This window comes from Antrostomus carolinensis, unplaced genomic scaffold (genome assembly GCF_000700745.2).
Source record: "Antrostomus carolinensis isolate BGI_N321 unplaced genomic scaffold, ASM70074v2 scaffold22115, whole genome shotgun sequence".
NCBI lineage: Eukaryota > Metazoa > Chordata > Aves > Caprimulgiformes > Caprimulgidae > Antrostomus > Antrostomus carolinensis.
The window spans coordinates 46172-67379 of NW_010318781.1; the positions used below are offsets into that span (position 1 = coordinate 46172).

Sequence of the window (21208 nt, forward strand, 5' to 3'; positions counted from 1 at the left end):
TTGAGAAAGTGACAGAACTGCAGTTTTACACTGGGACAGAGTAGGAAGCATTCAAGTGACAAACTCAAGCTGTTAATGGCAATAAAGAGTTGATAGAATATACACTTTCTAAAGTAGGCACACAGGTACAGAATAGCAAAGTAATTGTGAATATTTTCAATTAAAATATTTGTGTTGGGGCATTAAATTAAGATTTTTTGTTTGTTTTATGAGTACCTGGTCCAATTTTATCTTCCCATCAGTTTACAAAACTGTACTGGCTTTCAGTAACAAGCATTAGATTGTCTGCAGTTGTTATGTAAAAGAACACTTTTCAGCAAAATGCAGCTTTATATTCAAATAGGCCAGCTGAAAACCGATGCACTGGTCATCTGCAATATTGGCAAATGGATGTCAAAGCCTTAACAGCAGACTAGCATATTACTTTTGACAGTTTCAGTAATTTTTAATATTGCCACTTCTGCTTTCATTTTATTTCATTTTATCTCAGTGTAAAATCACTGTTCATTTGTTATTCTGCCTACCTGTAAAATACCATGTCTCCTTTCTTGCAATTGTTTTGCACTGTGGTGCTCATTTTTCCATGCACTCACCACTACTTGTTATATGTGATAACCACATTTATAGGCAGAAGAACAAGGAAAGGCTGCAGCTCTCATCCCCAAAAGCAGATGAAAGACTACATTTGTCCTAGTGCAACAATGCTTCTTATGACTGGACATTTAAGTTAAAGTGAACAGCGAAATTCTCCTGCTAAACACTAAACTTAACTGTTTATACCACTGTACATCATGATAGCTGGGTCTACGTTAAATGCATCATATATTACAAGATTAAGAAACATGAGCAGGCACTCTTGCTTTGTATCACTATATTCTAGTCATGCAATCATTGTAAAACATCCACCACAAAACACTAACATGTCATGCTATAAAACTATTCAAAACAACAGTATTTATTTTTGCTATAAGTATAATTTTAAGTAACTTGTAACTTGCTATATGTCTCAAAGCTTAAAGCATCTTTCAACTACACTTTCCATTGCTGCTATCTATGTTCAGAATCTCCAAATAAAAACAAATAATATAGTGTATGATTGTGTTAATAAAGTCATATCCTCTAATCCTAAATAAATGAAAATCCTTGCCTTGATAGGAAAGTATTCAGAAAGAGGCTTGTCAAAGCCACCTGGCACACTGCAGTACTCTGTGGGGTAGATAAGTGTAGCAGAACGAAGAAGATGGTGCAGTAGGTTACAAGACAGAATGTAACCCTGCTTACAGGTTAAATGTAGGGTTCGCTGCAGTATCTTCCCAAGCTGCTCCCTGTATGGTAGCAACTTCTTTCCATCCACTCGAGTGATCTAATAAGAAAGACAAACAAGGCAAAAGTAAACATAACTGATTTTTTTCTAGAGGACATCACTCAACTTATCCTGTACCAGGTTTCATTCTGTATGTCACACTGAATTCAAATTAAAGACTGACCTTACACAGGAACTACCACTTCTATTGTTGGAAAAGCTTAAGGAACACTTAAGAACTCCAATACACATTGTTTCTTGATGCTGTTCAAAATTTTTTAGCAATACTCATATGTTTTGAGATTAATTTTAGAAGATTTACATTTAACAAAAACATCTTATGTTTTTCCCTGCATGTAACTCTCTTCTTTCTCTGTCCCTCAATAATCGTTTGTATGAAATGCTTTTTTCCCCCCCACATACACACCATATGTTTATTTTCTTCAAAGAACAGCCACTTATGTCTCGTTTTAAATTAGATAAGAAAAAGAAGTTATGCAATGTCATTCCTACAACATTTACTTTGTTAACAAAGTTTTATTATTTTCTTCTTTCAGGGTTATTAGCAGGATTCAATTAAATACATGCATGGGGAGAATATTCTTTGCAATACCTCTGACAAAAGCTGAAGATTCCAAAGTAGCTCCTTATCTAGCTCTTCATCATGTAATACATCATCATCTAGAGGAAAAAGTGATAAGCACTACTGTAACTATACTGCCATCAAGTTTTCCCAACAAGCTAAATCATAAACCAGATGCTTGCATAAACCTCTTATTGCAACCTTCCAATTCATACTGCACCCACATCCAATGGGAAGTTACTTTAGCCAATTTAACATCTTGAATGCTTTTTGAGAAATCAAAATGTCTCCGGACATTCCTCAAACTGCTCCGTTTTCAAAGAAGCATGCTGCTGTAGCTTGACAGGTTTCTGTCTTGAAATTACACATAAATAGTTGTTGGTCTGCTTTTTTAGACGAAATAATGGACTGAATTAATTTTCCATCATTGAAATGAAGTTGGGGAAAACACATGGAAGTTTTAAATATTTTTAAGTTAACAAAACTCAATCTAAATTGAAGTAAATAACATTAGAAATCTTATAAACTTACTGACTGTGAGGTGAGTTATAACACTGCAGCAGTGTGGTACAAACAGCTTCAAAGATTCCTCAGGGCGGCACTGGAAACGGCATCAGAAATAGCCCATTTTAAAAAAAAAGATGCCTTATGGAACTCAGCACACACATTGATAAAAATCTTCTAACAACATTATTGAAAAAGAGGAACTAATAGACTATCTCAGCCCTAATTCAATCTAGAATCAGCCTGTCAATTATTTTTAAACATTCAATAAAATTTGTATTAAATTTAACATAAATGCAAGAAAAATACTTGTGAACTAATCTCTTGAAATATTGCTATATGCAACCATCCAGTTTTATAAAAGATATAATATTAGGAAGCAGCTGTATTTACAAGAAAAATTAAAAGATATTACATAAGAAAAAGTAGTAGTACTGGCTTTGTTTTTTTAAAACTAAAAATCAAGTGAAATCAGAGCATTTCCTCTCACTTTTACTGCAGCTCGGCACATATCGGCAACCATTCGACCAGCAACTCTCGTCTCAAATATATTTGAAACAGCAAAGTTAAAGACCTTCTCCAAGGCAACCTAAAAATTAGCACAAAAGGATGGAGGTTACTTTTTTTTTTTTAACTAAGTATCATCAGACGTTTGATGTTGCACAGAAGCCAGCATCTGTACATAGAGTACTGTATTCTTTGAAAACAGAAGACCAGAAACATGATTGACATTTAAAAAAAATCATAACAGATACACAGAGAAAGCAGTTCTGTAGAATGCCTAAAGCCAAGTAAAATGTAACCACTCTCATAATTAAAGTTGACAACATTACAGAATAGATAGATTAAAAAAATGTATATGAACAGTAACTGCCCAGGAAAAAAAATCCTGAACGTTACCAGTATACGTGTCTTTCACACTATGCAATGCTTATGTCTAACTGTACAACTACGTCCTTGAGCTGAAGAATAAAAGCTGCTGCAGAAGCAGCAATGACAAAAGGTTTGTCAAAACAGTTTCAGTTTGTAGCTTTAACTTTTTTCCTTACTATTTATTGCAACACTCAGTTACAGTAACACACTGTAACTGGAAAATACATTAGACGGTCCACTATCATTAAAATAATTCAATTACAGGAAGGTCTATATTCCCCCACTCCTGAGAGTTTAAAACCAAAACACACTGTGTGCTTTAACTGGTGACATAATGGGATGTTGCCTTCAGCTAAATGATGGAGACACTTCTAATATATTCACTTGAGGAAGAAAAGAGTTCAGGTAAATCCTGTCGACTAATGTAAGCTTGGGGTGCTCCCAAGAAACTACAAAGAAAACCAGTTTCCCCTGAATAAGTCACAGTCCTCTGAAAGGAAAACTACGTTATTTCACTTGTGAAACTGATGTAAAGCCAGAACATCCCTTAGTTAACAAATAAAGAGGGAATTAACTATCAACTATTTAAATGGCCAGCATATTTTAAAGCAGCTTATTACCATCCAGTACCTTGCAAGGCAAGCTGAACTATAAACAGTGTAGATTGCATGAAATTACTTTACAATCAGGAAAAATACAAATTAAATACTTAATGACAACAAAGAATTAACTTAGGACTTATATTAACCAAAAGATTCTAGACGAAATTATACCAAAAACATCCTCCGCACTGGTTCAAAATGTACAAAACTTAGCATCTCCAAATATATACATAATGTAATGTAAAAAGATTAAAATATTTTAACCCAACTTGCAAGAAACAAATCTGCCTGTGTAACATCATGGATTGTGCACCCCCTTCCCTGAGTTATTTTAATCCAGATAAATTTTCTGATCCTATTAACCTCATGGCTACTCGAACAGGTTCTTTTGCCCAGTTGAAGAACTGTTAGGGATAGGCAGAGAAATGGAAAGTGGAGGATTGGGTAAGGTTAGCATTACCATCATAAGACAGGAAAAATCACCGCCTAAAATGATAAAGTTATAAAAGAAGCTGTTAGAATGATTTATCCTTCTTGATTTTATCAAGAATCTAAAAGCTATGTAAGCTATATGTAAATCCTCAACTGCCCCCCAAATTCTATCCTTGATTAAATATGAAAATTCACAACAGGACAATGAAGGAAGGACGGAAGAATCTGAATGCTCTAGTCTTTCACAATAGAAAATTAAGCCTCTTAAAGTGAGATGGAAAGTACATGTTTACATACCTTAAAGATATCCTTTGAACACTGAGTAAGGATTGTACTGAAAGTGGAAGAGAGACCTAATTCCACTAGACTCTCCAGATGAGTCATTTTCTCAGTTTCAGTCTCCTCTCTGGTTTGTTCTAACGTGCTGCTCTCTATAAGTCCAAAACATCTACACAAATATAATAAGTACAAAGTTAGCAAGCGGAACTTGGAAGTTTTATTAAGTTTTCATGTCAAGCTTTCACTTACCCTTAGCTTACTTACCTATCCATAAACTGCAGCACAAAATCCTCAAATTCAGCAGTTGCAGAGCACAATTCTCTTTCCACCTACAGTTTTCCAATGCAAAAGAAGCACAAAAGGTTGTCTTTTCTTAAGGAAACATAATATAAACTTTATTTGCTACATTAACAACTTCAAAAACACTTGCAATGTTTAAATGATACATACTATACAGTGCATTTCCCATCTAAGTTTGTATAGTCTCAAGTACACTGTGTGAAAACAATTATTACATTTAAACTGTCCCAGCAAATTTCCTCGCCTTGATGTTTAGCCAAATAAGCTCTCGGTGTGAAATCGCGTTTGCCTCCATGGATACAACCTTTGGCCTTACTACTGATCCTCCTTTCCAGCAGGAGGTCAGTGAGTGACAACTGTGGTGGCAGACTTGGCTCTGCCAACGTATTTATATTAAGCATTCAGTGTACAAACTCCTCTGTTAATTCTTGAGTGCTGCAGCTCTGGGGCAATTAAATTAACTTCTTCCAGTAGCTGAGTATTCAGAATCTATGCAATCTGCAGCGACTAGGTGTTCTGAGAACTACGAGACTTCTAGCAGCAGATGAACATTTTACACAGCAGTTGCAACTACCACAGCGGACACTGCTGCTGCCTCATTTGTAATATGCCAGATACAGCTTCACTCTCTGTGCTTGAACTGCTGTATCAAAAGCAGAATCAAAACCCTAGTGATAAGTAGAGAAACAGAAAAACTATTTCCCATTCTCTCCTGTATTTTTTACTACATGGAAAAGAAAAGGTCAAAGTACTAGAACAATACTGGAGAAACAGAATGCAGGAGCACTACAGGAAATCAAATTTCTTTCAGAGTCTCCAGACAATCAACCAGTTACCTTTTACCTTGCTCTAAACTGGACGAGTTTTGAACTAGAATTGATGTACACACTTCTCACAACAACATTGTAGTCATCTGTGCTTTTTTTGGTTTTGTTTTTCTTTATTGCTACCTTAATGTTTTTTTGTGACCTCTGGAGACCATGTAGGAGTCCAATCTCCTACATGGAGAGTTTTGAGTGGAGGAGTCCATGAGGAGTCCAGTCTCCTACTCAAAGCAGGGCAAGCTCAGAGTCAGGTTAGACTACACAGGGCCTTGTGCAGCTAAGTTTTGACATAAAAATTTTAAACAGTTTGACTTTAACATTCTCTCTACAACAATCTATCACTAGGCAGCAATGCTAAGAATACGTGGCAAATCTGCACACTGTCAGCTGTGACCACAGTGACCAGAAGCAAACTGATGCACATTTTGGTTTTTGTTGCATTTTTGTTTAACAGTTTTACGTATGCAAAAAGAGAGTAGCAAGCCTGTTACAGTCCTGAAGAGATTATATTGCTAGAAATGAAATTGAAAACTAGGTTATAGTTTTGTTTTTAGAACTGCACAGCACTCTTACCTCTGAAAGATCGTCTCTTTCTTGCAATACAGATGAACAATCTACTAAAGGCACCAAAGTAGAAAACGTTGCAATGAACTGGAATGTAATCTGTTGAGAGTTGCAAACAGCTCTTTAATAAGTGTTACTATATTCTACACATTAAAAAGCTTTTGCAATTAAGGTATGGGAGCTAAAGTAAATCATTACATTAAAAAAAATTCCAGAGCCTAATTCTTCCTCCCCAAAATATCAATAACATTTTTGTGCTGAACTTTAAAGTTACAAAAATCTTATAATGTTTACATTGTTTGAATAGTTGATTAATATGTGTGCTTTTAGGACCTAATTTAATGAACACCTAGTGATAAAGGCCTTCCCCTTGATTTTAAAAGAATAGGAACATTTGCTAGGAGCTCTGGAACATGTTTGTTCGTTGGTTTTTTTTTAGAGCTGCCCAGAAAGTCGGTACAATGCTTATCACAGCCTGGCGTTAAAGATTCATTTTGCACTGTCCAACAAGCCAAAACATTATCATAAGTTAGAGGCTTGTAATATTAACTTTTTAAAAATAAAGTTGTGCAGGAACAAAATCAGGCTAAGAACTTCTGGAAACATGAGTTAGCTGCTTTAATACGAATATTAAAAAAAGCGTTCAGAGTGAACTAGCTGGTTAGCTATCTTCTAAGAAACAGCAGGATTTATACACTCACCATACACTTGCTGAAGTCGTTTGGATCCACCCCAGGCAATGCTCTCATCAGCAGAGGTAGCATGTGTGTCGGACCTTCAGGAAACCACTTTCCCCCAGACACCAGACTACGAGCTACTCCAATTACACAGCTTAAAGTAGCTGTGAGCTGATGAGGTTCTGTCAATGTCTCAAGTGCAGGATATGTTCTATAAAGTTTAAGAGCAGTCATATTAGGAACAATGTTTCTAAAGCCTTCAAAGAAAATAAGAGCAGATCGCACACGTTATTTTCTACAGAAAGGGTACAAAATTTCTGCAAGAAAAATTCAAGTTAATAATAGTTTCAAAACTTTTTTCCAAACTTTTTCCAATTGACTTAATATTGTTCTATTTGAAATGTTCCTTTCATTTGATCAGTCCTACTCACAAAAAATTCAGGATTAGACAATTTGTTAGCAGTTGCAACATAGGAATTAATAACTGCACGGGCTCCTAGATTCAAAGCTACGATGACTTTTGTGTTTGAACTTTAGGCTAATGCAAGCTGTGCACTTAAAAGCATAAGGTTCTTGTCACAAGCATGAAAACTTGCTTTGACTGCCTCTAAATAGATAAGGATTATATTACTTAATGTTACACTGAAGTCCATACCTTTTTTATAAAACCCTGTTAAGTTACTGTGATTTTTCAACCTCTTTTTACTCCAAGTACTTTTTAGGAAACTGCATAACACTTCTTACAACAACCTACAGTTCAAACAAGAGACAGTGCTACCCTTGCCCTATGTCATTCAAAGGACCTACGTCTACTCCACAAAATGAATTTGGAACTGCAGCCAAGGTAAACATACCAGTAATAGTTTGCACTACTGAGCAGACGTTCAGTTTGCTCTCAAAACAGAAAAGGTATTCATTCCCAATATGGGCGTCCATTGCTGTCCTTAGAACTGCTATGCTTGAAATGTTTTCATGTAAAAGCAGATTTATCAAGTTTTTACAGTTGAGTCAGTAAGGTATGGAACTCAGGAAGAGTTCTTCAAGACAAACTCATTTCTTCACTGTTTTTACAAGATAAGTTATTAAAGTACAAAAAACTGCATAGGAAGGGGAACATGGACAGGGACTAGGAAGAAAGCTTTTCATTGGAGCAGGAAGAAGTTGCATTTTTCTTTTGGAATTTCAGGCACCAAGGCACTAGTTATAGTACAAACTAAGTATTTACATGAGCATGTACTTTAGTGATTTGATTACGAAGTCAGAAGCAATGACAGTAATTTTAAACAGTCTGTAACATACTCCAACTCAAAACAGAAGTACAAAACTTATGCTTATTACTACACAAACACGCAATACCATCATTTATATTTGGCCCAACTGAAAGCTAGTGAGCAAGTAAAAAGTGGCTCATGAATAAAAGGTACAGAGTTGCTTTTTCAACTGATCCACCAACTATCTGATATAAAATGTTATCAGAAACGCAAACCACCTGTGAACTACCATATACTGCACAAGCTATGAACAACACCCAGAACTATGCCATTTGCCAAGTGTTTAAAAAAAAAAACCCAAACCAAAACAAATAAATTAAAATAAAAACCAAAGTCCTCCCTCACTCCCTGTCCTGACTCAAGTGATTGCTCAGGGGTATGCATGAGCAGCTCCTCTCACTGCAAGCATTCACTGGCAGCAAGGAAACTGCCTATAATTTAATATGACTGCTTTGCATATTTATTTGTTGGGAAAGGAACAGGGAAGTTATAATGTTGCTGCAGAACTTACTTCTCAAGTACAGGTGGAATTACTAATTCAGGACGCATCAGTGCAAGGTTCTGTAGGGCTTGAGCAGCCTCCAAGCTTCCAGTTTTACTAAACATGGCCAGAAGAACAGGTTGAATAATGCATTCTACAAAGTCTGTAACATCCTGATCAGTAAGTTTATGACTAGCAGGCACAGGAGTTAACCAAGTCATTTTCTTGTAGCGCTCACGATGCAGCCTTCTGACAACACCACTGGGTAACCTCTGAAGTAGTTTCATCAGTTTGTTCTGTGGAATATACAAAAAATGCTATTCAATTACTTGACAGCAGCAGAATTTGAGCTGCTAAGTGTACACCAGACAATCAATAAGTCAGTATCTCGAAATTACACAACTGCAACAAAAGAAAACTAAGAAGAGCTCTAAAATATAATGTTCACAATTTGTCATTAAACTTCAGTTCCCAAAATATTAACAATTATGCTACCAGCACTATGCCTTATGATTAAAAAAAAAAAAAAAAAAGAAAAATACATATAAAGGATACAGCCAAGAATCAAAATTACTTCCCAGTAATTAGGACAACTTTGAGAGCATTCTCTGCATATTTACTTATAAGCAAATACCCTATTCTAGAACAAGTCAGCTCCTTTGCCACTGCTTTGACCAGCCTTGCTATTTTAATCTGTACATTCTACCAGCTATCACAGGGAGATTCTTACATTCTCTAGCAGAATATTCCACTAGCTACATTATCAAAAAGTTATGCTTCATCAAAGTAGATACGCATTAAAAATCTTTTTTGCTTCGGTTAATCAAAACTAGATTTTGCTAACTTGCAGACAGTTAGTCAGTGCTATAAGAGCTGTGTCACACAAGTAATACTGATGCTGTATAGCACCCTCCTTTAAAGTGCTGACTTTTTTCCTAGCTATATATGAATTAGATGTCTAGTTTTGGACTTCTAAACTGCACTAGAGTTAGATGTCTGAAGAATACTCCATTAGCTGGGGTCCCGACATCAGAATAAAAGTATAATTTGAATTACAATACAATAACTTATCTTGCAAATTAAAGCCTCAAAATATTTTACAACCAACAGATAATTTGGTTGTTGGAACATGTAGCACATCTATCAACATGTTTGATTTGACAGGTTTGACCATCGAAATTACAGCCTAAGTTACTGTCTTAACATACAAAAAACTCACCACCCAGCGCCCGTTATTTGAAGGATGGTAAAAAGAGGCAATGCTGTTGAACAATCCAGACAAGTGTTTCTGCACCAGTTTACTTGGTCCACCCTGTAAAAAATAAAACACAGATTTTTATTACACAGCATAAGTTAAAATGAACAGGTAACACAGCAGCACAATTGAGCACTCTCACTTACTTCAGCAATACTTCAATACCTCAAATCACATCTGCAAATTCCCTCCCTTCCCCACTCTCAGCTCAGCACTAAGTAGCAAGTTCTCTCCTGATCTGATGAGGTTCACCCTAAAAGACTGATTTAATTCTTCAGCAGGTCCCAAGTGCGTATCCACAGTGGCACTTGTAGCTGGCTGCTCATTTCCACAACCTCACACACAGTGACTGTGAAATAAACATTTCCATCCACAGTCCAAACTGACAGAGAAATGATGTACTCCAAAACAAACCTTGGGCAAAAGATAGCCTAAAAACATGTTTCTGCAGTGAGCTACACAGAACAAACATTAATTTTAAATACATACTTGCTTAAAGCTTTACACTAGTTTTTGTTTCACTTTATGAAAAAGTTACTAACCATCATGGCTGTGATCCACATTACTGCATGTCCTACATCATAAGCATTTGTTAAGAATCTTGGAACAACAACTTGATTGCTTCCCACTGGAAGATTTAAACTCCTCAAAATTCTAGTAAAAATCTGCAAAAAGAAAAAAACCACATTGGCATAAATTAATTTATTCATTTAGGCCATAAAACTGGATAAATTCTTTTTCTAATCAAAAGCTGTTTGGTGGTTTGGGTTTTTCTTTAAAAAAATATAACTGCTATGAATGTATTTTTAAAAATCCATGACCTGAAAGATTCAAAGATCATATATACTATTTATCAAAAGAGTATCATTAAGAGTCGTTTCCAAAAGAACATTAGATTAGTTATACAATCAGACAGCACTTGTATAGTAATGTATGTTTTTGCTTTGGTTTGATTTTGAGTCAGGTGATAACAGTGACAACTTCCACTGCTGTCTGCTACAAAAGGATGGCTCAAATTTTCAAAGTTAAACTTCGGTCTTCAAATGAATGTACCTGTGTTGGGTTTGTGCAGGGCAGGTGGTGTTTTTGGCACTGGGGGAAGGAGCTACAGTGATGGCCCCTGTGAGAAGCTTCACAAAGATTCCCTGGTTCCATGGCATACCCGCCTCCAGCCCAGGCTGAGCCAATGAGCACTAGAGAAACGCTTCTTTGAATCCATATTTGTGAGGGGAAGGACTGTCTTGAAAAGAAGTAGGTGGAGAGAACCTGGAGGAGAGGCCATTGACCGGAACAAAAGATGCCCATTGGCCTAAACAGAAAGCTTTGTTGCCAGGAGGAAGGAGGAGGGGGAGGACAGAGAACCTCACATGCATGGAGTAGGAGAAGGTAAAGGAGGTCCCCTGCAGCCCATGGAAGTTGAATAGCAGAGCAGATAACCCATGTGTAGGCCCTGGAGGACTCCATGCTGGAGCAGAAACTGAGCCTGAGGGCAGGTGTGACTGAACTGAGACCCCAGAGACACTCAGTGGCAAGAGCATGGAGGGGGAAGCCCCCGAGCTGGGGGTGAGGAGGTGCGTTGGACCGGAGGCCTGTCTGCAGCTCATGCACATCCCCATGCCAGAGCCAGGAGCTGAGCCTGAAGAGGTCCATGACTCCATGGGAAGCTCGCGTTGGAGCACTTTGTTCCTGGACTTTTGCAGCCCATAGGAAGGACTTTCATGCTGGAAAGAGCGGCATAGATGAACTGACTGAACCCCCATTCCCTGTCCCCTGTGTTGCTAGGGGGAGAGAAGGTAGATAAAATGGGAGCAAAGTGATTTGAGCCCAGGAAGAAGGGAGGGGTGAGGGAAGGTGTTGTAAGATGTGGTTGTTATATGTCACTGTGCTATGTGGAGTATTGTTAACTAATTAAATTGATTTTTCTTCCCCAAATTGAGTCTGTTTTGCCCATGACCATAACTGGTGAGTGAGCCGTCCCTGTCCTCATTCTAATCCATGACCCCTTTGTTGTGATTCCCTTCCCATCTCACCGGGTTGGGTGGGGGCAGAGTGAGAGCAAGATCCCATAGTCTTACCTGTGGGTGAAACCACCACAGTACCTAATTTGAAAATCCTGGGCCCCTGAGCCACTGCAGGATAAGACCCATATAGGGAATATTAATTATTCTTAGCATAGTAACACTGTAGACTTGTCTCAAAGTAAACAAAATAATTTCATAAAATTAGAAATATTACCTTTGGTACATACGGATCCCAGTCGATGTACCCGATGTTGTCAGTGGCCAAGCGAGCAAAAAGATTTACTAGGTGCTGAAAACAACCATAAAAGAAGGAAATATTCATTAGAATATATTTATAATAAAAGATGAACAAACCCCTCAATCTACTTACAGATGCAAGATAAAAGCTCTCCATGGCACTAAAGCACTTGCAAAGGTAGATTTCACTCTATCAGAAGCCATCAATACCACATTTCACAATGTATTTGAATTCCTACCTTCAGGAGTCCAACTCATTACTCATCTGAGCACTCACAAAGCAGGTAATTCTGATATAAGTTCTGGGAGAGGCAGCCTGTCAGAATATACACCCCTATCTCTTTAGTTTTATTTTTTTTTTTTGTATACTCATACTCTCCCCATGCTTTGTGAATTAACATGAAAGGCAGGATGCATTCACTAACATTTTAATTCTCAACCATTTATTGTTAGAAAAAACTCTGAAGAACAGTAGATGAACAACAGACAAACTTATACTTGAGCTATATGGTGTCAAAGACTTCAGCTTTTGCTAAGAAATACCTCTTCCCCTTTTGAGCAGCTTTGAGCCTTTTTCCCCTTTTTGAACAGCTTCCACAGATCAGAAGACTCCTGGTAGTAGCTTACAGAAAGACACCTGTACTAACCTTCAGAGTCCTTCAAACACTATCACCATTTTATCAACCGGGCATAGCAGACTATTCATCTCTGCAGCAAAGGTCTGGAACAAACTCCAGGTGACAGAAGAGAGATTTCCCAGCAAACCTACAACACAGCTTAAGCAAGGCAAAAAATCTCGTAACATAACAGGCTCTAGTTTGATGATTTTATTGACTTCTCTAACAGAAACCTGCTACCTACTTTTCCAGCCTTTGCATAGAGGATTATTTGGATTAGTTACTGGAAAATGTCCTAAAGAACATTGTGAAGAATGTGACCCTACCAACACACACATTAGGAATCCTCTTATATGCAAGAATGAGAGAGATAGGCTGTATAAGATAGGAGGTTTGGGAAGATAATAAACAGGCATTCAAAGACAAACCACTTTCTGGCAAGGGAAAGGGCCCTGTCCACTCTGGCTGCCAATGCATTGTCCTGGTTCTTGATAACTTTGATCAGAAAGTAGCACGCCATGCACATATTCCCCAGTAACTCCGAGTTGGAGCAGCTTAACAAGCACTTACGATTGTCAATTCATCTCATGGTGCTTCCTCACCAGTAGAGTTCTCTCACGTGAGCTGAATGTGGATATTGGTCTAAAATACCATCTATATATAGACAGTGAAGAAAATTCAATCAACAGATCCTGAAGGACTATTTAGCTTCTGCAGGATCCATCTTACGCTTGCATGTGCTGATGGCTGTCATGTTTGTAAGCTTTGGTTTATACATGTCTGTAGCTTGTAAAGGTCACAGCATTAGGTGCCAGACATGTGACTATGAAGAATTAGATAATCCATTGCCAGAAGACAGTTTCATGAGTCCAAAAGGGAACTGAAAGATGTCCTTAGGAAAGAGAGTTATCAGGACTAAACAAAAAAGGAGATGAAGTTTCACTCTTATATCCTGATTGTGAGAAAGCACATAATCCCCCAACATTCCTTTAATGAGCTTATCCAAATAGGGAAATACCTATCAGGTCTCCAAGAGCCTTGATGCTTCTATCAGTATCCTGAAGCTATGGCAAAGCCAAAAGGGCAGGCTTTAAATAATCCTGCCTAATTCAGAGACAGATATTCACAGAAGAGTTCACCCTCTCAGTCTGAAGAACATGATACATTTGGAAAATCCATGAATTCAATTCAGGACAGTCAGATCTGACACAGCCTGAAGACACGTGTTACATTTTCTTAAATGATTACCTTTTTTGTTTGATACTAGGAAACACCCACTGAAATAAACCCTTACCATGCACAAAGGCAATTGATTCTATAGCTCCCCTTCCAACAGCAAGTTTAACTCCTGCCAAAGCTGAGAACAAGCTTGCAGCATACAGAGGCTTAAATTGGATTGTATAGTCAGACCCCATATGTTTAATTATCTGCATCCAAGCTTGATGAAATCAACAAGCCTGCCCTTAAGAAGTGGACAAGACAGTAAAGGAAACAAGAAGTGAAAGCTTTGGGGAAAAAATAACATTGTTTGGGTGTTCCGAACAAACTGTCAGAATACATTGGAAGAGAGGAAAAACATCAGAGAGAAAATACAAAAGCATGTTGATGATCATGTGTTAGACCATTGGACAGAAACAAACCAAATCATGACATTAAAGTGCAGGCTGACACCTTTCCATCAGAAAGAGTAGACAGAACTGTGATTTTTTTGGGTAGCCATCAGAAAGATGGAGAAGTGTCTTCAATCTCAAATAAAACTTTGGCAATCACCCCTGTTCAAATCTTGACAATTGCCAACTGTTGGAACAAAGAGCCTTCCTTTATTTGTGATGAAACATAACTCAAACCAGAAAGACCTACACACAAGTATTTTCACAAAGAAACTGCCAGAAAGAGAATGTGCTACAAAGGTAACATTCAATGGTGTTCTGGAAATCAGCTTTCTCCAAAGACACCGAGAAGTCCTCCTTGTGTATACAGGCAGGAGATTAGTAAAAGGAGCCAGATGGTCAGTGAGCTTATGTTCATATTGAGCATGGAAAAAAAAATCTGGTAATATGCCAAGTTTCACTGCAGTAAAGCCAAGGCACAGGTCAGCTGACAACAATAGCACCTAAGCTGCTGCTGGTGTTGTCTCAAGAATGAGATTTTGTTTTATTTCCTGAGTTTGTATCCAGTCACATGAGATACACAAAAAAGGCAGATAGGTACATAGCCATTTTCCTTTAAATATACAGCCCAATGGTATTTTTGGCCAAGAGGAGCACCAGGCCAAGATTCTTTACTATATCTAAAATAAAGATGACAACTCATTGGAGTCAAGGTAAAGCATTACTACTTAAAATCAGGGATCATGAAAGATGTGTTAAGACATAAAAGATGGGATTTTACAGAATTATAATTTACAGAAATCACAATAGCACTTTGCATCACTTTGAGCATTAGCAGGCAGTCTGGAAAATGCCAGCATTCCCAAGGCTAGACAGAAAAGCTGCCTGAGCTTGCCATTAAACAATGTTCACGAAGCACAAGTGCAGTCTCATTTATTCAGCCAGTAATTGCTTGCTAACAATAATGAAATTATTGGCTTTGCTTTCTTGTACTAGTTAAAGCAGAAGGAAAAAAAAAAATCCATTATCTCACTGTTTGACTTCAATGCCTTGCAAGCACATTGTAGGAATATTTTAATGGATTTCTTCTAGTATAGGTGAAAAGTAAATACTTACCCCTTCCCATTGGGGAAGATTTTGAACTGACACCCAAAGGCCTATAAATTCATCAAACCAAAGCCTGCAAGAGAACAGAATCAAAATAATTTTAATGTTGTGAAAACAGTTCCCTCTTTGGATATTTATACCTCACATTGCAAGGTGATCTCAAGAACTCACCTACCCCTCAAAAAGAACAAGGATCCATATGGACATGCTTGTATCACTTTGCCTCCAACAGCATCCCTCCTACCCCCAACTCTGATCCTGAGCTTCAGTCCTTGGTTCTTTTGCCTCTCCTCCTCTTACTCTTTTCTGATCCCTTTCTTTCACACAAGTGAAAGGAAACCAGGCGTTTCGTTATCTACTTCAGCTTCGACATTTCATTACATATTGACATCCCAACACAGGTAAGTGTATTGGGTTTGCATGGCTAGGTTTTGAAAATATATCACACCTCAATTCCCTCTACCTTAAAATCTGAAATTTGTCCCTACTGACCAATGGTTACACGTGTCATTAGCAGTTATTCTGAATTAATCTGAAGCCAAGGATGTAAACCCTCCATACCACTCCCTTACCTAAATTCATCTTTATAAACTATATTCACCCTCTTCCTTGAAGTTTTCACTAACCCTACAGCACAAATATACTCTTAATATAACCATCCTAAGTAATCTTTACATGTGCTAAACATCACTAGCTTACGTTTCCAAGTTCAACAGTTCTGCCTTAAAGATGATCCAGATACTGTTCCATTCTCCAAATGTTTCACCTTCAATTCTCAAACTCATTTCTCTTCTGAACATCTTGCATTTCCACATGAGAGTAAACTGAAGAGCTCTACCTCACAATCCCATATTTGTAGTAACAGCTGTACTCTAACCTACATGAAGGACTCATCAAAAGCTACCCCAAATTAAACAGAAAGTAAAACTTAAAGCTGAGCTATGTGCTATGGTTAATGATTTTAACTTGTGAGATTATTCCTTCAGAGTTAAAAGTACAAACTGAATTGCTCTGTTGTATACTGCATGCTTTAGAGAAAGGAGAACCCATTAGAGAATAGGTACTAAGATCCCCTCAGGTTACTTTTACAAAAAAAGAATGCTGACAGAATTTGTCTTGAACTCCTTCCAAAAATGCTCTTAAAAGCCACCATTCATTTTGCTGGTTGACTTCAAGCCATCCTGTAAAAGATAACTGCTTGCATTTGTAGCAGAACACTATACCAACAGACATTCAGTTACACTTACTTGAAACCTTTCTGGTGAAGTTCAGGAGGAAGGGTAGTAGGTAGAAATAATTCAAAATAGGTAATAGCCTTTTGCATGGTAACATCAAATGGACACATTAAAGGCCTCCACTCATCTAGCATCTCCTCAGTGGCATCTTCTGGAAAATATCTGAAAACAGGGAAACCATTCAACAAATAAAGGCTTGGTTTTAAAGTTCGGGTCTTTTTAAAACATATTTAAAACTATCTATTAATTTGTCATAAAAATCTTAAGGTTTACAGTAAGACCATGTACCCAGGGGCAATAGACAGTCAGTTCTCAACTCCACTTAACCTTCATGAAACACAGAGTTAAGATCAAGGCCGTCATGATATATTATTTTAAGAACACAAATGTACAAAGGTTCTTATGTTGAACCAGAAAGGACTGTGTACAAGGTATAACCGTTTCAGTGTGAAGGCTGGTCAAAACCAAACAACTACTATTCACAGTTGATGCAATATAAAAAAAGATTACTTAAGGCATGAGGAATATTTATCATAACATTACAAGAATTTATTTTAAAAGAAACTAAGTATCCATACTATCCAGTATTTAAAATGCATGCTAGATACAACATAGTTATTGCAGTTGACATGGGGCCAACTGGAAGTGTCCCAACCTTAAGTCAAAGTTTTCAAGAGACAAATATCACATTTTCATTTTTAAAACACTCTGCTTCAATGACTTTTACATTAATACCAGATCCCAGAAAAGTCAACATTGAAAACTACAGGGTTTTATTTAGCTACAAACATCCATACATAATTGGGAGAAGTGTAAGATTTGTTTCATCCTTATGTTCCTATACTAATGATATGTGTTTAGGACAGCATCTCCTATAGAAACGCTCAATGTGTAACATCAGTACGTGAAACAACTGCTCCCACGAATGCAGATGACGGCTACAAATGGCCATATGAACAGTAAATAAAAGAGAAGTCGTCACTTTTCTGCATCTTTACAGAATCTTAAGCTACTAACAAAGTCAATTATTGCAAAGAGCAAGACTGGTTCAGACATTCCCAGTGAATGTTTTTTGCACAAAAGAACAAAAGCAATGGTGGCCTTATCTAGTGATATCCGGGCTTAACTAACTATTAACAGATTTTCAACCAAGGCAGATAAAAAGAAAAAAAACCCAAACAAATAACCTTAGACTTTGTTTAAATATTGTAACATGGAACATGCCTGACATTTTGTTTTCATTTTAAACAACCTATGAACCTGAGATATTGATCATTCATAATGCAGTAAAACAGAAAAATTTCTACCCTCCACCCCAAGCTGCTTAGACAAGTTCGGACAACATTAGCCAAGGAATGACTAGTAGGGAGGAGGTTTTGGTTTTGTTTTATTTGTTTTTAAACACCCTCTCTTAAAGCACTATAAAAGATACAGGCTTAAAAAAAAAAAAAAATCAAGCAAATACTTACAGTCTGCAGCTCTTCACAAGTGTTTTCAGAACACTTTCTACAGAGCTGAAACAAGAAAGGAAACATTAGGGATATTTTATTACCAAATTTCAATGACAGCATAAAATAAACAACCATTTGCTGATTTTTCCCTCAAGAGCTTAAGGTAATGTTGATGCAATTAGATGTCTTCTGTGAACATGCAGTAGCTAATTGCCTTCCACACAGATCTAATCATAACAATTAAAATTGCTCTGCTAAACTCTTGGTTCTACTTTTCATAGACCACTCTAGTATTTACTGCATTTATGTGAAGAGTAAAAAATTATTAACATTTCTTATAAGTAATATCCTGCATTTTATCCATGAACAACCAGCAGAGCAAGGTATCTTCCTGGGGAAGGTGAAAATACAAACAGAAATGGGTTTATGGACTTCATAAATATTTGTAAGATAAATAAAGACAACAGACTTCAGGTAGTTGTTATTATTAGACTCCAAACATAATATCTGTCTTTTTCAACTTGGTTTTGTTTTTTGTCCAGTGATTCTAATAAAGAGAGGTTAACTATCTGCAAATCAATGGTTATTTCATTAGCTTCCCTCACAATTAACAGTTAAGAGTGTTTTCATCCATAGCATGAAAACTTATTTGAGAAATCCTTTTAATACAAATTGTCACAGGATGCCACCAAACCACTTAAAAAAGACTAAACCTCGGAATAAACTCAAAGAATAAAAGGGAGGGGGAAGAGAGAGACAAGTAGAGAGATCAATTAAGGGAACCATAAAGGTAGTAAATTGTCACGTCCTTCAGATGTTCTGTTTGTTACAAGATAAGCTCAAGAATAATTGCATTTTTAGCAAAAACATTCCCTAAATGAAAAACAAAAGAGTTCTAACAGAAGAACTCCCTGTATCTTTTAGTTGTACTTTCTGTACTCTTAATAGAAAAATTACATCCTTTAGTTCATCATAAAAAACTAAGATACAAAAACGCTATTTGGATCAGAAAAAGATGACGTAAATGTATCACCTTTAGAATTTTACCAAAGATCAGTTTAGGTGAATTGAGACACACAAACACTGGGCATGCACACACCCTCTCTCTATTGCTACAGAAAATAAACTGATCCCATACCAGCCAGGAGAAACATAAAATGGATAAACCACTATTTCCCTTCAACATCTCAACATTCACTGCAAGCAAACAGAAGCCCACTCAGCCCTCATAACACTACTTCAGTTCAAGCAGCACTCCAGAAGATGCAAAATTCTGTATATTTGATGCAACAGTGACAAAGTAAATCCATGATCTTTCCCAGAATTAAAATTTTGAGCTGACTTACAGCTTCTAAAATTTGAAGAGGAATGACCAACCATTCATTAAACAGAAGACCAAACCCTGCAAGAAGCTCATATTCTGGTTAAAGTGAATACTGTTCTTGAAAGAGTTAGGAAATAGGTGACAGTTGTTCCAAGAGTAGATAAGTAAAGCATGAACCAGCACCATTCCTTAAGAGCATTAAAGATTACCATTAAAAATGTTTGTGTGACAAAACAAACAAAAGCAGCTATCCCCATACTAGCACACTCCACTGAAGTCAACTATTGCTAAGGAAAACCTGAAGGACAGAGGAATTTTAAGAAACACTGATGCCAGAGATCAAAAAGTCTTTCAAATTCACAAGTTTTCGGTCAGATGTCAGCATTTGTTAGTGGAAGAGAGTAAAGGAGAAAGATTGGAAGGGATGTCCCCTCCTGTCTTCCAATCAAATATATAGAATGGAAGCTAGAAAGAAAAAACAACAGCAGGCAATTTTGTACATACGGAAACTTCCATCTAGTACACAGTTAAACTACAGACCAGCTACAGAAGGTAAGACTCCTGACTGATGACTACTAGTTAGAAAAGGACAGGACAATATAGCTGGGGAGAACAAGAGACTGGTTACCGTTTTCATTGTCACTTTGAACAAACTCAAACTTTTTAGCAGTAGCTTCTGTTCCACTTTTGGTTCAACTTTCTGCATACCCATCACTGCAGAATTGCTCAAAAATACCTACAGTCACCCCATTTGCCAGTTTCTGTGTGCTACTCTACCACCAAACCTAACCAGGGATCAATAGAGCACAACAGCAAGCAACTATGTACACAAACCAGAGAGGACTGTATCAGCCTACTGTAGTTTGTAGTCTTGTCCTTGCTCAGGTATTTAATGCTGACCATTTGGATAAGGTCTTTTAATACAAAGGTATTAAAACCTTTGTAATCGAGAGATAATAAAGCCACTCACACTGGAAGGTATCTCCTATTAATTACTGAAAGAATAGCATAATTAATGAGATAAAGGAAAATTTCTCATCCTATTCAGTTTTCTTTGCTTTAAGTTCCTCCTTATTACCTGAAGTATTTTTAGCTTATTATTATTATGTCTTGCCACATGGATGTATTAAAAAACACTCAACAATACTATTAACCCCTACCACCATTCATCATTTTGGCACTGCATTATTACTTTCTTCTTTTATGACTATATTAATTTGTAAATCTGTTTTTTCTTTACCTTTATATTTTCAAAGAGAAACATGTTACAGTTAAAACAGTTAACATATAAACTGACACCACTGACTCTTACATTATCAAAAGCAGTAAAAGCACAATTTTCAGTTTTTTAGGACAGATTCAGTCCTTAAGTGAAATTCTAGCCCTGCAGTGGACACTCTATTACAAGAGTTTCAATTAAGACAATGAAAAGAGTAACCAGCTCTAGTTTCACAAATTATTTTAGTGAATTTCTAAGTACAGTGAGCCAAATATCAATCTTTCATTGGATTAGTACAACTAAAAATTTCTTCCTAAAAAACTCCAAACAAAGCAAAAAAACACTGCAAGTCCACTTCCCCTTATACCAGTTTTCTGAATTTCTATATACACCAAAGCTCCCGATGGGGTTTGCACTGCAACAATTCACTGTAAACTCT

General features: G+C 36.9%; 1 protein-coding gene across 1 annotated transcript in view; it reads right to left on the bottom strand.

Moving 5' to 3' along the window:
- Positions 1 to 21208, bottom strand: part of PSME4 (proteasome activator subunit 4) — a 61782-nt gene that overhangs the window by 37803 nt on the left and 2771 nt on the right. The window contains exons 3-17 of the mRNA XM_010169053.1: positions 18245 to 18289; positions 16788 to 16937; positions 15550 to 15613; positions 12184 to 12258; positions 10491 to 10613; positions 9913 to 10005; positions 8724 to 8989; positions 6966 to 7152; positions 6274 to 6363; positions 4841 to 4905; positions 4595 to 4745; positions 2881 to 2979; positions 2418 to 2487; positions 1917 to 1984; positions 1148 to 1363 (exon numbers count right to left, since the gene is read on the bottom strand). Coding sequence (XP_010167355.1) covers positions 1148 to 1363; positions 1917 to 1984; positions 2418 to 2487; positions 2881 to 2979; positions 4595 to 4745; positions 4841 to 4905; positions 6274 to 6363; positions 6966 to 7152; positions 8724 to 8989; positions 9913 to 10005; positions 10491 to 10613; positions 12184 to 12258; positions 15550 to 15613; positions 16788 to 16937; positions 18245 to 18289 — 1762 coding nt within the window. The remainder of the gene's footprint in view (positions 1 to 1147; positions 1364 to 1916; positions 1985 to 2417; positions 2488 to 2880; positions 2980 to 4594; positions 4746 to 4840; positions 4906 to 6273; positions 6364 to 6965; positions 7153 to 8723; positions 8990 to 9912; positions 10006 to 10490; positions 10614 to 12183; positions 12259 to 15549; positions 15614 to 16787; positions 16938 to 18244; positions 18290 to 21208) is intronic.